This window comes from Pristis pectinata, chromosome 15 (assembly GCF_009764475.1).
Source record: "Pristis pectinata isolate sPriPec2 chromosome 15, sPriPec2.1.pri, whole genome shotgun sequence".
NCBI classification, from domain to species: domain Eukaryota; kingdom Metazoa; phylum Chordata; class Chondrichthyes; order Rhinopristiformes; family Pristidae; genus Pristis; species Pristis pectinata.
In genome coordinates this window covers 8900509-8913982 of record NC_067419.1, presented here as the reverse complement: position 1 = coordinate 8913982, position 13474 = coordinate 8900509, and the positions used below count along the sequence as shown (strand labels likewise).

Here is a 13474-nt window from a genome sequence, read left to right as displayed (position 1 = left end):
AGGGAGAGAGAAAATAGCAAACTGGGACCATTTATCCGGACAGCGATAGAAAGTCAATTTTTAGAATATAAGATGAAAGATGATTAACAATTGGGTGCAGAACAGAACAAGTGATTGGGCAAAATTAACATTGATTTATGAATGAAAAACATTGCTGAAAATCTGTTCAAGTATCAGCAGAATGGACAACGAGAGCCTGCAGATATGATGCATTGGATTTTCAGGAGACTTGAAAAGTCGCTGCAGGGGTGGTTATTAATCACAATTGGTGAGCATGCAATTGAGGAAATGTATTTTACTGGATTGAAAGTATCTGAAATGAGGTAATTCTCCGCAAAAAAAAGTTGATGAGCTGGAATTTTATCCATGGAGTGTGGAAGAATGTAAGCCGATTTAATTGAAACTGAAAGATCCTGTGGGACCTTGCCTGGATGGAGGCAGAGAAACTAGTAGCAGAGTGACTAGGGTGCTGGTTGGGTAATTTATTTGCTCTTGGAAGGTTGTGGGATTTTGGAAGCTGTTGAGGAGGATGACCTGCAGGGAACAAGCAGCTGTAGCCAGGTCTCTGGCACTGGGACGGTCCTGCTGCTCAGAAGGGAAGGCAGGAGAAGAGGAAGGCAGTAGAGGTAGGGGACTCGATAGTCAGAGAAACAGATAGGAGATTCTGTGGAAGTGAGCATGAATCCCGGATGGTATGCTGCCTCCCAGGTGCCAGGGTCCGGGATGTCTCTGATCGAATCCACAGGATTCTTGAGCGGGAGGGACAACAGCCAGAAGTCGTGGTTCATGTTGGTACTAACGACATAAGTAGGAAGAGGGATGAAGTCCTCAAAAGTGAGTTTAAGAAGCTAGGCAGAAGGCTGAAGAACAGGAACTCAATGGTAGCAATCTCGGGATTGCTGCCAGTGCCACATGATAGAGAAGGTAGGAATAGAAGGAGATGGCAAATGAATGCGTGGCTGAGGAGTTGGTGCAGGAGGGAAGGTTTTAGATTTTTGAATCATTGGGATCTCTTATGGGGAAGGTAGGACTTGTACAGAGAGGACGGGTTACACTTGAACCCGAGGGGCCCAATATACTTGCAGTCAGGTTTGCTAGGGTGGTTCGGGAGGGTTTAAACTAGTTTTTGAGGGGGGTGAGAACCAGAGGAGTAGGTCAGAGGAAGAAAGGGATGAGGAAAAGTCAGATCTAACAAGCAGAGAGGCTTTGAGGAAGGAGAAGCAGAATACAGGGTATAAAACAGAAAGGTGGATGGGCTAAAGTGTATTTGCTTAAATGCAAGAAGTATCAGGAATAAGGGTGATGAACTGAGAGCTTGGATAAATACATGGGACACCGATATTGTGGCTCTTGCAGAGACTTGGCTGTCACCAGGGCAGGAATGGATATTGAATATTCCTGGTTTCCTGTGTTTTAAAAGGGATAGGGAGGGGGGAGAAGAGGAGGAGGGGTGGCGATACTGATCAGGGATACTATTACAGCTGAAGAAAGGGTGGATAATGTAGAAGGATCGTCTGTAGAGTCGGTATGGGTGGAAGTTAGGAACAAGAAAGGATCAGTTACTCTACTGGGAGAATTCTATAGCCCCTCCCCCCTCCCCCCCCCCCCCCCCCCCCCAGTAGCAGCAGGAATACTGAAGAGCAGATTGGGAGGCAGATTTTGGAAAGATGCAGAAACAACAGGGTTGTTATCGTGGGAGACTTCAACTTCCCAAATATTAAGTGGTACCTGCTTAGTGCCAAAGGCTTAGATGGGGCAGAGTTTGTTGAGTGTGTCCAGGACGGATTCCTGTCACAGAATGTTGACAGACCGACTGGAGGGAATGCCATATTAGATCTAGTATTAGGTAATGAAACGAGCCTGGTGACAGATCTCTCGGTGGGTGAGCATTTGGGCGACAGCGACCACTACTCCATAACCTTTAGCATGGTCATGGACCAGGATAGGAGCAAAGAATATGGGAAGATATTTAATTGTGGAAATGCAAATTATGAGGCTATAAGGCCTTGAAAGTGTAAAAATGGCTGACATTTTTGAAGGGAAATATACTATGGAGATGTGGTCAATGTTCAGGCATCTTTTGCAGGATTTTAAGGATACATTTGTCCCGGTGAGGCAGAGAAGGAATGGTAGGGTGAAGGAACCGTGGGTGTCAAGAGAGGCGGAACTACTAGTTAGGAAGAAGAAGGCAGCATACATAAGGTGTAAGCATCAAGGATCAGACAGGGCTCGTGAGGAATATAGAGTAGCAAGGAAGGAACTTAATAAGGGGCTGAGGAGAGCAAGAAGGGGACATGAAAAGGCTTTGGCGAGTAGGGTTAAGGAGAATCCCAAGGCTTTTTTCTCATATGTGAAGAGCAGAAGGATGACGAGGGTAAAGGTAGGTCCGATTAAAGACAAAGGTGCGAAGATGTACCTGGAAGCTGTGGAAGTAGGTGTGGTTCTCAATGAATACTTCTCCTCAGTATTCACCAAGGAGAGGGACCTTGATGACGCTGAGGACAGTGTTGGCAAGCTTAATGCTCTAGAGCATGTAGATATCAAGAGGGAGGATGTGTTGGAGCTGTTAGAAAATATTAGGACAGATAAGTCCCCGGGGCCTGACGGAATATTCCCCAGGCTGCTTGGAGATTTCTGAATCGTTGGCTAGGATGTTTGAATCCTCATTGTCCACGGGAATGGTACCGGAGGATTGGAGGGTGGCAAATGTTGTCCCCTTATTAAAAAAGGTGGTAGGGATAGCCCAGGAAATTACAGACCAGTGAGCCTTACGTCTGTGGTGGGCAAGCTGTTAGAACGGATTCTAAGAGATAGGATCTATGAGTATTTAGAGAATCATGGACTAATTAGGGACAGCCAGCATGGCTTTGTGAAGCGAAGACCTTGCCTCACAAGCCTGATAGGGTCTTTGAGAAGGTGACCAGGACGATTGAGGAGGTCGTGCAGTAGATGTGGTCTACATGGATTTTAGTAAGGTGTTTGACAAAGTTCCACATGCGAGACTTCTTCAGAAGGTCAGAGGAAAAGGGATCGCCGGAGGCTTGGCAGTGTGGATTCAGAATTGGCTTGCCTGTAGAAAGCAGAGGGTTGTGGTGGAGGGAGTGCATTCAGATTGGAGGGCTGTGACTAGTTGTGTTTCACAGTGGTGTCTGAGATCTCTACTTTTCGTGATATTTATTAATGACTTGGATGAGGGGGTGGAAAGGTTTGTTAGCAAGTTTGCAGACGAGACAAAGGTCGGCGTTGTTGTGGATAGTGCGCAGGACTGTCGAATCTTACAGAGGGATATTGATAGGATGCAGAGCTGGGCTGAGGTGGCAGATGGAGTTCAATCTGGAGAAGTGTGAGGTGTTACACTTTGGAAGGACAAACTCCAAGGCGGAGTACAAGGTTAATGGCAGGATTCTGGGTAGTGTGGAGGAGCAGAGGGATCTGGGGGTTCATATCCACAGATCACTGAAATCTGCCTCACTGGTGGATAGGTTAGTTAAGAAAGCTTATGGGATGTTAGGTTTCATAAGTCGTGGGATCGAGTTTAAGAGCCGCGAGGTAATGATGTAGGTCTACAAAACTCTGAATTCCAGCGAGTCTATCCCCAGGCGACTCAATCTCTCCTCATAGGCTCTCTCTCTCTTTCTCTCCCTCGCTCTCACTCTAGCTCTCCCTCTTTCTCTCTTCTTCCTCACCGTCAATCGGGTTCTTCCCCTCATTGCCCACGTGGGACTTGTCCCTCACAAAATATGGTCAATATCGGACGGTGGTTTGTGTAGCGGTGGGAGAATCACAACCCAGCTTCCTCTTTTTGCCATAGATCTCTCTCAGGCGCTGGCTAAGTGGCTGCAATATCCATTGTTTATCACTAGCCAGACGTCACCAGAGTATCGCTCTGATTTCTGCATTTGCGTCAAGAGGCTTTCAGTGTCAGGATTTTATTTTTCCTGCACATAGATTTTAACATCTCAACGAAGGATGAGTGGGTATATATATATATATATATATGCCATGTGTCACTGTTTGTGATTTTCAGACGAAATTCGAGGCGAGGGCGTTCTCAATCTTCTACTGTCGGTGCAGCCAGCAGTTAGGTAACGCAAATTGGTGAGGTGTTGTCATAGAAGCTTTATCAAGTGGTTTAATACAGTGAAGAGATCCCTTGACACACAAGAGGATCACTCAACCCATCAAGTATATATATCCTGGAAGACCAACCTACCACCTCACTCCTCCCGTGGTGTCCTTTAATCTTGCAAATTGTTTAAGTGCCAGTCGAAATCCCATTTGAGGGCAGTGATTGGTTCTTCCGCCAATCTTACATACGGTGAATTCCAGATTACTCTTACTCTCTGCGTTTTAAACCTGTTTTTCCTCTCATCTTCCTTGCATGTCTTACCCAACATTTTAAACATATACACCGTGTCTCAAACAATGTACTAATGGATCACATTCCCTCCATTCACCCTGTCTAAATTCGCCAGGAATTCGTCTGCCTCTCTCAATCCCTTCTTTACAGCAAGGAAAAGAAGTACAGCTTCTGTCTAGCCCGAAGTTGAGATCCATTGTCCCTGGAAACACTGGAATGAATTTACTTTGATTCCCTTTCTCTGGCCTCCACACCCTGGATAAGTGTTAGTACAGTTGTGACCTAACCAGCATTGCATGAACGCAAGGGTGCCGCTTCCGGGTTCATCGCTTCTACTTCTAAATAACGGGATAAGAAATGCAATATGCATATACACCCTTCAGAATTGTATCACACAGCTTCTCTTATCTTCCCTTATTCTTCTTGTCAAGGTGTGTCATTACTCTGTGTCAAGCTTCATCTCCCATCTAATTTCACATTCTATTGACCGCTTTGTGCATCTTGCAATTTATTGCTACATCACTTCAGCTTGCCCCCATTAGAGCCGCAGAACGTTAAAACGGGCGGGTTGGATCATTAAAGTCTCTCCCCTTCACTATGGCTACAACTCCGCACTCAGCCATCGTTGCACTCCGTTCTCCGTCATGCAATTAGATCTCCTGCGCTAGGAAGCGTCCTCACCCCACAATTTGCTGCATTCTGAAAATGTGCACATTATGTCAGAACCGTCTATCTGACGATGGTCTGCGTAATAATACCTCAGTTTCCTCTTGCGGCCATCTTTTCCTGTCCCTGCACGTTTCCGCTCACAATCAAGCAAATTGATTTGTTCTGGGTTGTGTTGAACTTCGTGAGGTGAAGGGCGCTTTTGCAAGACAACATTTATTGTCCCAGATTAGTTGTCCTAGGAAAGGAGCAACATTAATTTGGTCAAGGGTATGGATATGTGGATGTTCTGCGTGTTATGTCCTCACGCTCTCCGCTTGATGTCCCGGCCACATAAAGTAACGCCATTTCCACCCCGTTCCTTGTGGTTTGCGTTTAACAGTTATCGATTCCATGGTTAGACCTGAAGGTGTAATTTCATGAGAACATATTTGGAAGATTCATCCACACTCACTGTGTGGTCATTAACGCAAGGTTCTTTCAACAGCGCAATTTCCGAATCTCGGAAAGCTTCTGCTCAGTCTTCCAATTCCAGTCACCATAATTAACGAGAATGATCTGCAAAGAAACGGTGGAATTACTCAGTTAGTCCCGCATTATTGAAGAAATTAATTTTCAGGTTAACAGCTCTTCATCAGAGCGGTGAAATGCTGAGATTATTGTTTAATTCGCTGGGGCGGTTGTGGGTGTAGAAATCAAAGAAGATGTCTGTCACCAACAGAGATTAACTGGAGTAAGTGGTGGTATTTGTGCAGACTCTGAAGGTATTGAAGATTTGTGAAATACTGATGGGCTACCACGCGGAGACGTGTAAGAATACAGCAGAAAGAAAACTGCTGGAGGGACTCAGTGGGTAATGCAACTTCTGTGGCGGAAAGGAGTTGTCGACGTTTCGGGTCGAGACGCTTCATTTGGACTGAGAGGGAAGCTCGGCGGTTTAAAGAGGAGAGTGGAGTGATGAGGCAGGGGCCGGCAGGTGATGTGAACTAAGGAGGGCTGGGGGGATGATGGTCAAAAAGAACCCGGGTGGAATGGTGGAGTTGGCAGAACCTCTGGCGATCTTCCCTCCCCACTCTCCCACATGATGCAGAACACCGACGCGAAACGTTGGCAATTCCTTTCCCCACAGATGCTGCTCGACTGGCCGAGTTCCTGGTACAAACTGCTTATGGCTTCATATTCCAGTATCCACAATCTCTTGCGTCTCCTGCGTAAGAGTGTAAGCGGGAGCAGACAAAACGAATGCTGGGACCGCGATAAAAAAGCACAGGAAATCGGCAATCGTATATTAACGCGATGAATGATCGCCAGCCAGACGCCATCTAAGGACAAAGATACCGTTACAGATAGATGGACTTTTATCTGAATTGACAAGTTCTGATACAAACTGAAGAAGCAGGTTATCACAGAAGACAATGATAATAATTCTGACTCTTATTCTGATTCTGAATTCAAATTAAACTCCCGATGACACTGAAACTAATGCCACCGTTTCTCCTTGCATGTCTTCACAGAAACGGCCACCGATTCTGCGATCAACATGGCTGCAAATTCGGATGGGAATGAGGAGCTACATGGAACGCAAGTAAACCCGGGCAAGTGCAAAATAAATTACGGGAAATCAGGTTCAATTTTAGTAGTTGGTCCCGCAGTGGTGGAAGTAGTGCGATCACTGTCGGTAATATCAGTTCCTCGATAAGGTTTGAAATGGACTGTGACTTCAGTTGGCCACAGTGGCCCAGCTCGTCAATCTATTTCCACACAGATTTAACGACAACGGGATTTGCCGGTCGCTACGTTAATTGGGTTAATTGGCCACTGTGAATTTGGGCTATAATGTAAGTGTATGGCAGAATGTCGGTTAAGTTGGTTGGGATGTAGAGAGAACGAAGCTTATTCGTTAATGAGTACCTGGCGTTCGGCGTGAGATGTTTTTCCATGGTGTACGATTCCATGACCATCTTTTCTTCTCGTAATCAATAGCATTAGAACTCTGATGTGAGCAATTGCCCAAACTAAAGTTGTCTGCTGGACCAGGTTTCGGACAACTTAATTCTCTGACATTGGTATCAGCTCTGGAAATTAGTAAAGTCAGATCAAGATAGACAACAAAAACTCTCAGAAGTGCCATATTTTAAATCACAGGCGATAGATCGCCTTGGTCTTTGGCCAGCTGTTTGTGAGTCCAACTCACCTGCACACTCTTCCCGCAGGTGGGGAAGGATGGGCGGGGTGATGACTCTAACACTAGCTTTCTTTATTGGTGTATTCTTCTATTGCTTGCACCACTGGCATTGCTAGTAGTTATTTCCACCTCTGATTTCTATTGCTAAAATGATGGTGATCCACTTCCTTGAACAGTTGCAATCTCTCTGATGAAGATATTTCCACGTGTTCTGGAGCAGGAAGTTGCAGCATTTCGATCCGGAGGTTTTGAAGGAAAAACAATATATTCCAAGTCAGGACGGTGTGGGATTGCGAGTAAGGCTGAAGCTGTTCTCAAGCACAGGCTGCCCGTATTTTTCTGAGTGGCATGTGTCATGGGTTTTGGTGGGCCTCTCGGAATGAACTGAGAAACTAACTGCAGCGCGCTTTATAGACAGTACATTCTGCAGTTACTGTGTCCCGATGGTTGAAGAAATGAATCTTCAGGACACTGATTACGGTACCAATGAATCCGAATAGTCCGAGTTCCCAAATGTCTTAAACTGTTTCTTATTTAGGCATCACAGTCCTGATATGAGCCTTGAAATTGATGAAGAGTATTTGGGGTATTTGGAGATGAGATCCTCGCCGCAGGATCTCTCGGCCCGAACTGTTCGTGGTCACAGTAATTATGTGGCTCATTCTGTGAACATTCTGCCAAATGGCAACGCCCCAGAATATTGACCTTGGGAGAATTGGCGATGGTAATGCCATTGAATATCAAAAGTGGGTGTTTGGACTCTCTTTTGTTGAACTTGTGGCGCGGTGTTATTTGCAACATTAGCCTGTGCCTGAAGGCTTTCTTGGTCTTGCTGCTCGCTTCATTCGCTGAGGAGTTGTTGGATGGAATTGAAGTTTGTGCAAGCATTCCCATCCGTGGCCTCCGGGAAGAGATCAACTTCGTTCGTAGGCATTTCAGGAGTGGAGATTAGCCATTCGGAGTTTAGGTGCTCGGTCAGTTGAAACACGTGACTTGTCTGAAAATCCGGCGAGCCTGGAGGTAAGAGCAAGTCTGCTGGCATTTGGAGCGAAATACGACGGATCCGATACTGCTCCCAATGCCCAGACACCAAAGTAATATTTGCCCAGTCCACCGAAATTCCTTTGGCCCAGATTTTGTGCTTCACGAAATTGTCAGCTCAAGCACCTGAAGCAGTTTGATTGACGGAAAGGCTCGGACGTCGGTTCACACCCAGGAGAATCTGCACGTAAATTTTCTCCGAAATTCTCATGCCGGTATTCCAATCCAGCGATATGCGCAGTAGGTTACTCGTGAAGGTCAACAGAGGAGAGAGTCTGAGGACAATTTAGTAAGTAGTATCGGTTTTGAACAACACATCGTCACCCATCGGTGCGCGTTGACTTGTGTGGAGAATAAGCCCACTGGCATTGCCACTAAAGCTCCAAGGACATACAGATTTTAACAGCTACGTGTCTATAACAACATCAGATAAAACAACATTTCTTCATATCAGAGGACGATCTGGCCATATCTGCCAGTCAATCATCAATGGGTTACGCTCATTTTTGCTCATTAGCGTAGCCTGACTTCATGGTCATCTCCCAATGTCTCGCTATTTCAACAAATAACATGGGAAATGAGACATAATCTGCTCCCAAAAGTCACATTAATTCATTGAGTTTCACCCTTCCAAAGTCATTCCCTTTAACTCTTTCATCCCACTCCAGCTTCCCTGCAGCTGAAAACTAATTTGTTTTCTCCCTTTCCCAGTCCTGACATTGAGTCTGGGACTGAAAAGTTTACTTCATTTCTCTTTCCGCATATGCAGTCTGACCTGCTGACTGTTTCCAACATTTTCTGCTGTATTTCAGATTTGCAGAATTTGTGATTTTTATTTTATTATCTTCGATTCCTGTGGAATCTTACAAGTCTCATCACCTTCTCCAGTACCATTTTAAAAATTATTTTATACTTTAGAGATCATAGGCCAAGTCTACTCAATTTGTCGCCATGTCTAGATCCAGTCTAGTGAATCAGCGCTGCACTCCCTCCCCAGCAAGCTTATAAATATTTTGGGGCGCGGGGCGAGGGTATCAAATTCTGTACTGTATATCACGAGCGGTCTCACCGGGGCCCTATCTCAGAATATCGACATGAACTAATCTCCTAATATAAACAAAATGTGCATTTTTTTCTGTTCATTGCTCAAAGTTGATAACTTCATTTCAGAGAACGATGGGACACGTTAACAACCCTTCTCCCCATCGTTTTCGTACGGACTATCACGCACCCTGGCTACAATCATCTAATTTCCCAGCACTTGGTCCGTAACTTTCCATCACCGACGATTCAAATGCTCATCCGGACACTTCTTAAATATAGTGAAAATACCTGGCTGCCTATCTGCACCGACTACCTCTAAGTGAAAAGTATTCTTTCTCGGATCCCCTCTAAACATCTTACTTCTAACCTTAAATCTTTAGCTGCTGAGTTCAGATATCGCTGCTGGTGGGTGAACTTTCCAACTCTGTACCTTATTTGTGCCACTCAGGGTTCTGTATTTCTCAATCAGGTCCAAAATAACCTTTCTCCGCTCACAAAATAAATAAATTCCATTGGTATTATTTTACACACACTCACCTTCTGTATATCTGAGGCTTGAGTTTCCCCGTGTTATCTTTACATGCTTTCTTAAATACGAGGGTAATGTTTGCCACCCTCCAATCTACAGAATCATTTCTAGGTTTTATAGAATTGCGAAATATGCTAATAAGTAGGTTCACTATTGCCAAAGCTACTTTTTCTAAAAAAAAATATGTGATGTAGATAACCTGTGATATAGATTATCCAATTTCAGTCTCACCACCTTCTCCACAACTACTTTTCTTACAAGTTCTTTCCTCCTGTTCCTCATTCTCGGTGGACATTTGACTCTCTGGCATTTTGTCAGCTTTTTGTGCCTTCTTTATGAAGGCAATCGTCGTTTTATTCCGTTGGGTAGGCCACATCGGTCACATGGATATCACGAGACTCTCCGAGCAGATTATCAACTCCCAGCTCTGCAAGTGAAAGTGATCACAAAGAAGAGGTGAAAAACAAAGTTTCAGAGATATTTTCACAGCATCCTTGAAAAAAAACACAATATCCCCATAAATGATGGGAATCTTTTGGCCTATAACTGCTGAAAGTGGGAAAGGTACATTCGGAAAGTTCCACGAACCTCGTGTCAATGCACGAGGAGCAGATAGAACATCAGCGTAAATAGAGGAATGAATGCGGCACATAATAAGCAGGTCAGTCGTCCTCCTCATCTGTGCCCCGCCCCTAGTGGTCCCATCGTCCAGGCAGTACCCGTAGAACCTGTGTGAGAATGAAAATTAACCTCTAAAGGCCGTTAAAGAGACAAGAAGAGAGGCAAGGAGAGAGATTTTACTGTGCACGAAGTAACCTTTGTTGTGTTACAGTAGTGAAATGTTTCATCCTCTTTTAAGTACTTTGGAGTATCTTTAACAAGGAAAAATGACTTATACAAATGCAGTCGTTATTTCTTGCATTATTATCAATATATTTGTGTGATTTACTACTACAGATATAGTTTCTCTAATTCTTCAGCGTTTTAGCGACTGTGACATGTTCAATGTGACGAAATTCTACCAACCCAGATTGGTACAGGCGATGGAACAAGGAGTGAAAGGGGTCAGCCTAACATTGACATTCAAAGAACAATTTAATGCGGAAGAACATCAGGTGAGTGGGTAAGCCACATTGGATAAGGAAGGTGGGGAAATTCTACCCGTTAAATACTCAGTATTCTGGAGTTTGTACCGTGAGTTGTGTCTGAAAGCCTACGTGGAGGCGACAATAATTGAAGGAGAGTGGGTTAATGGATTTACAAGAAAGTGACATTGAAATGAGATCTTGTGTTCAGACAAAATAAATCTCTTCAGATAGAAGGCAGTACTATGGCAGTTTAACCAATTCTGATTTGAAATCCTGCTCCAGAATTCGAGAAATAACGACTAGCGAACATTTGAGCGCAGTGCTGAAGAAATGCCGCATTGTTGGAAATAACAATATTTGCAGATGATAAAATGATTCAAGTGCTAATGACAGTGCTGTGTGAAGCTTTAGATGTCAGGAAGACATATCTAGACCGATCAGCTTGGCAGAGACATAGCAAATTGAATTTAATCCGGGAGTAATATAACGTAATGAATTGGTAGTTGGAAATTTTAAACGGAATACGCAATAAAGAAAGAGGTTGACTGCTTTGAAAAAAGACGTTTATTGGACCCTTTGTGCAGAGATTCTCTTATGGTAGAGAAGGAGAGAGGTTTGAACATGTGAAAATAAGTTGTTTATTACTCAAGTCACAGAATATACGAACCGTGAAACTTTGCTATAATTGCATGCTGAGTGTATTTCTGGTCATCACATGAAAGGAATGTCGTGATTGCAGCAGAAATAGTGCAGTCCAGAGGATGCCGCAACGGCTTTGAACTTGCAGATGCAAGTGAAGATTGGATAAAGTAAGACTCTCATCTTTGCAGAAGAGGAAAAATAGTGTGTTTGACAGAACACAAATGCATTAGGCGCCAAAACAAAGTACATTGCAAGGACGCATCTTTCATCTTCGCCGGGTCAAAGGGCGAGGTTAGCGTGGTGAAGCAAAGAACAGGAGCCCTAGATTCGGGTATTTGGATGGAGGTTTAAACGCGAACATGTTTTCACCAGGAGGTCCAGAAACAAGAACTCACAGTTAGAAACAAAGAGGGAAGTTGCTATCACTTGGTTAAAAGTGGATATAGAAAAGAAACTCATCAACGATTTATTGATGAGAGATCACGTTTAATTAACTTATTGAAGATTTTCAATGAACTAAATCTAGAATCCTGTTGATGTAGGTTCTATAGCTTTACAAAGGCACTTGATGTGATTCTAAATATTAGACTTTTCATCAGATTTGAATGGCGTGGAATAATAGGCTGAAACAGCAAGGAAAGATAATGGCTCAGTAACAGGGTCAGAGAGAGTAGTGGGAGTACTGATTTGACCAGTGCTCGGACGGAGTTCCGCTAGGGTCAGCCAGAGACCTGCTGATTTTCTGAATTGGATCTGGATGTACAGGGCAAAACGAAACGTAGAGGTGCAGTGAAATATGAGGAGGATAGTATATTTCAAGGCGAGAGCAACAGGCCAGTGGATTCGGAGGGTCGTTGGAGTTCACATTTATTAATAAGAATTGTATACGTTTTGGGAGGAAGAGAGTGAAAAGTCAACATATAGGAGAGGCTGTAATTTTCAAAAGAGTACAAGTAAGGAGAGAGTGCAGGTTTACATGTATTGTTGGATGAAAGGAGAAGGGTTAGTGTGAAATAGGGTTTTATAATCGTACGGAGCCCTGAGCAGCGTAAACACATCCAGAGAGTGCAAGAGCCAGAAACTGGTATTAGAGTTTAGAAAACTCTATCACGAAAAAAAGTGGATTATTGCGCCCAGATCTGGGGGCACACTTAAGTACGACGGGAGGTCTTTAGGGAGATGCTAAAAAGGTTGATCAAGGAAGAGGGACTTCAGGTATTTGGATAAATTGGTGGAGTTTGGTTTGCGCTCCGCGGAACAGAGAAGGTTACATGACCTAAAATCTGAAAAAGTAAGGAAGGAGTTAATGGAATAGCCGTCCCAGTTACTGAAGGGTCAAAGATCGGCGAAGTGGAATAAATACGATTGGTAAAATTGATCTAGAAATGAGGGTTTCGTTTTCCAATTCGTGATTTCCCAGTTAGAAAGGAATCGCAATGTCGGGATTATATGTTTTCGAGTTAATGGAAGGTCTGTTGCTGGATGAGTGGTCTGTCAGATAGAGCCGCAGTTCACTGTTTGGGGTTTAAGAGTTGGTCAGTTAACTGGGGGGGAGGGGAGGCGGTGATGGGGCGGGGGGGGGGGGCGGTGGAAACTAGGCTTCGGACGTACCACAGTCTGGGAAGGAGATGTCTGTCAGTTTGAACTGAATTGGCGGTTGGTCAGTTGCAAGTGTCTGTTCCAATTTTAGGAGTCTGTCAGCAGGAACTCAGAGCCAGTCACGAGATTAGAGGACAATTTGTCAGATCTGAGGATTAGTTTCTGGGGATTAGAGTGGATGATTGTTACTGGACATCCGTTATTGGAAGACGGAGAGTTCTAACTCAGGGTCAGTTTTGGGATCACCGGTCTGTTTCGCAGAAGTGTGAGGAACAGCGCTTAGATGTTGGTAAATGTATTGGAATTTGAGTACACAGTCT

The 13474-nt window shown here is 44.3% G+C and overlaps 1 protein-coding gene across 2 annotated transcripts in view; it reads left to right on the top strand.

The window, feature by feature from the left end:
- Nucleotides 1–13474, top strand: part of LOC127578172 (NACHT, LRR and PYD domains-containing protein 3-like) — a 35209-nt gene that overhangs the window by 4809 nt on the left and 16926 nt on the right. The window contains exons 2-3 of one of the 2 annotated variants that reach the window (XM_052029814.1): nt 6541–6621; nt 10783–10940. In XM_052029814.1, coding sequence (XP_051885774.1) covers nt 6567–6621; nt 10783–10940 — 213 coding nt within the window. In that variant the 5' untranslated portion in view covers nt 6541–6566. The other variant, XM_052029815.1, reaches the window with a different exon arrangement.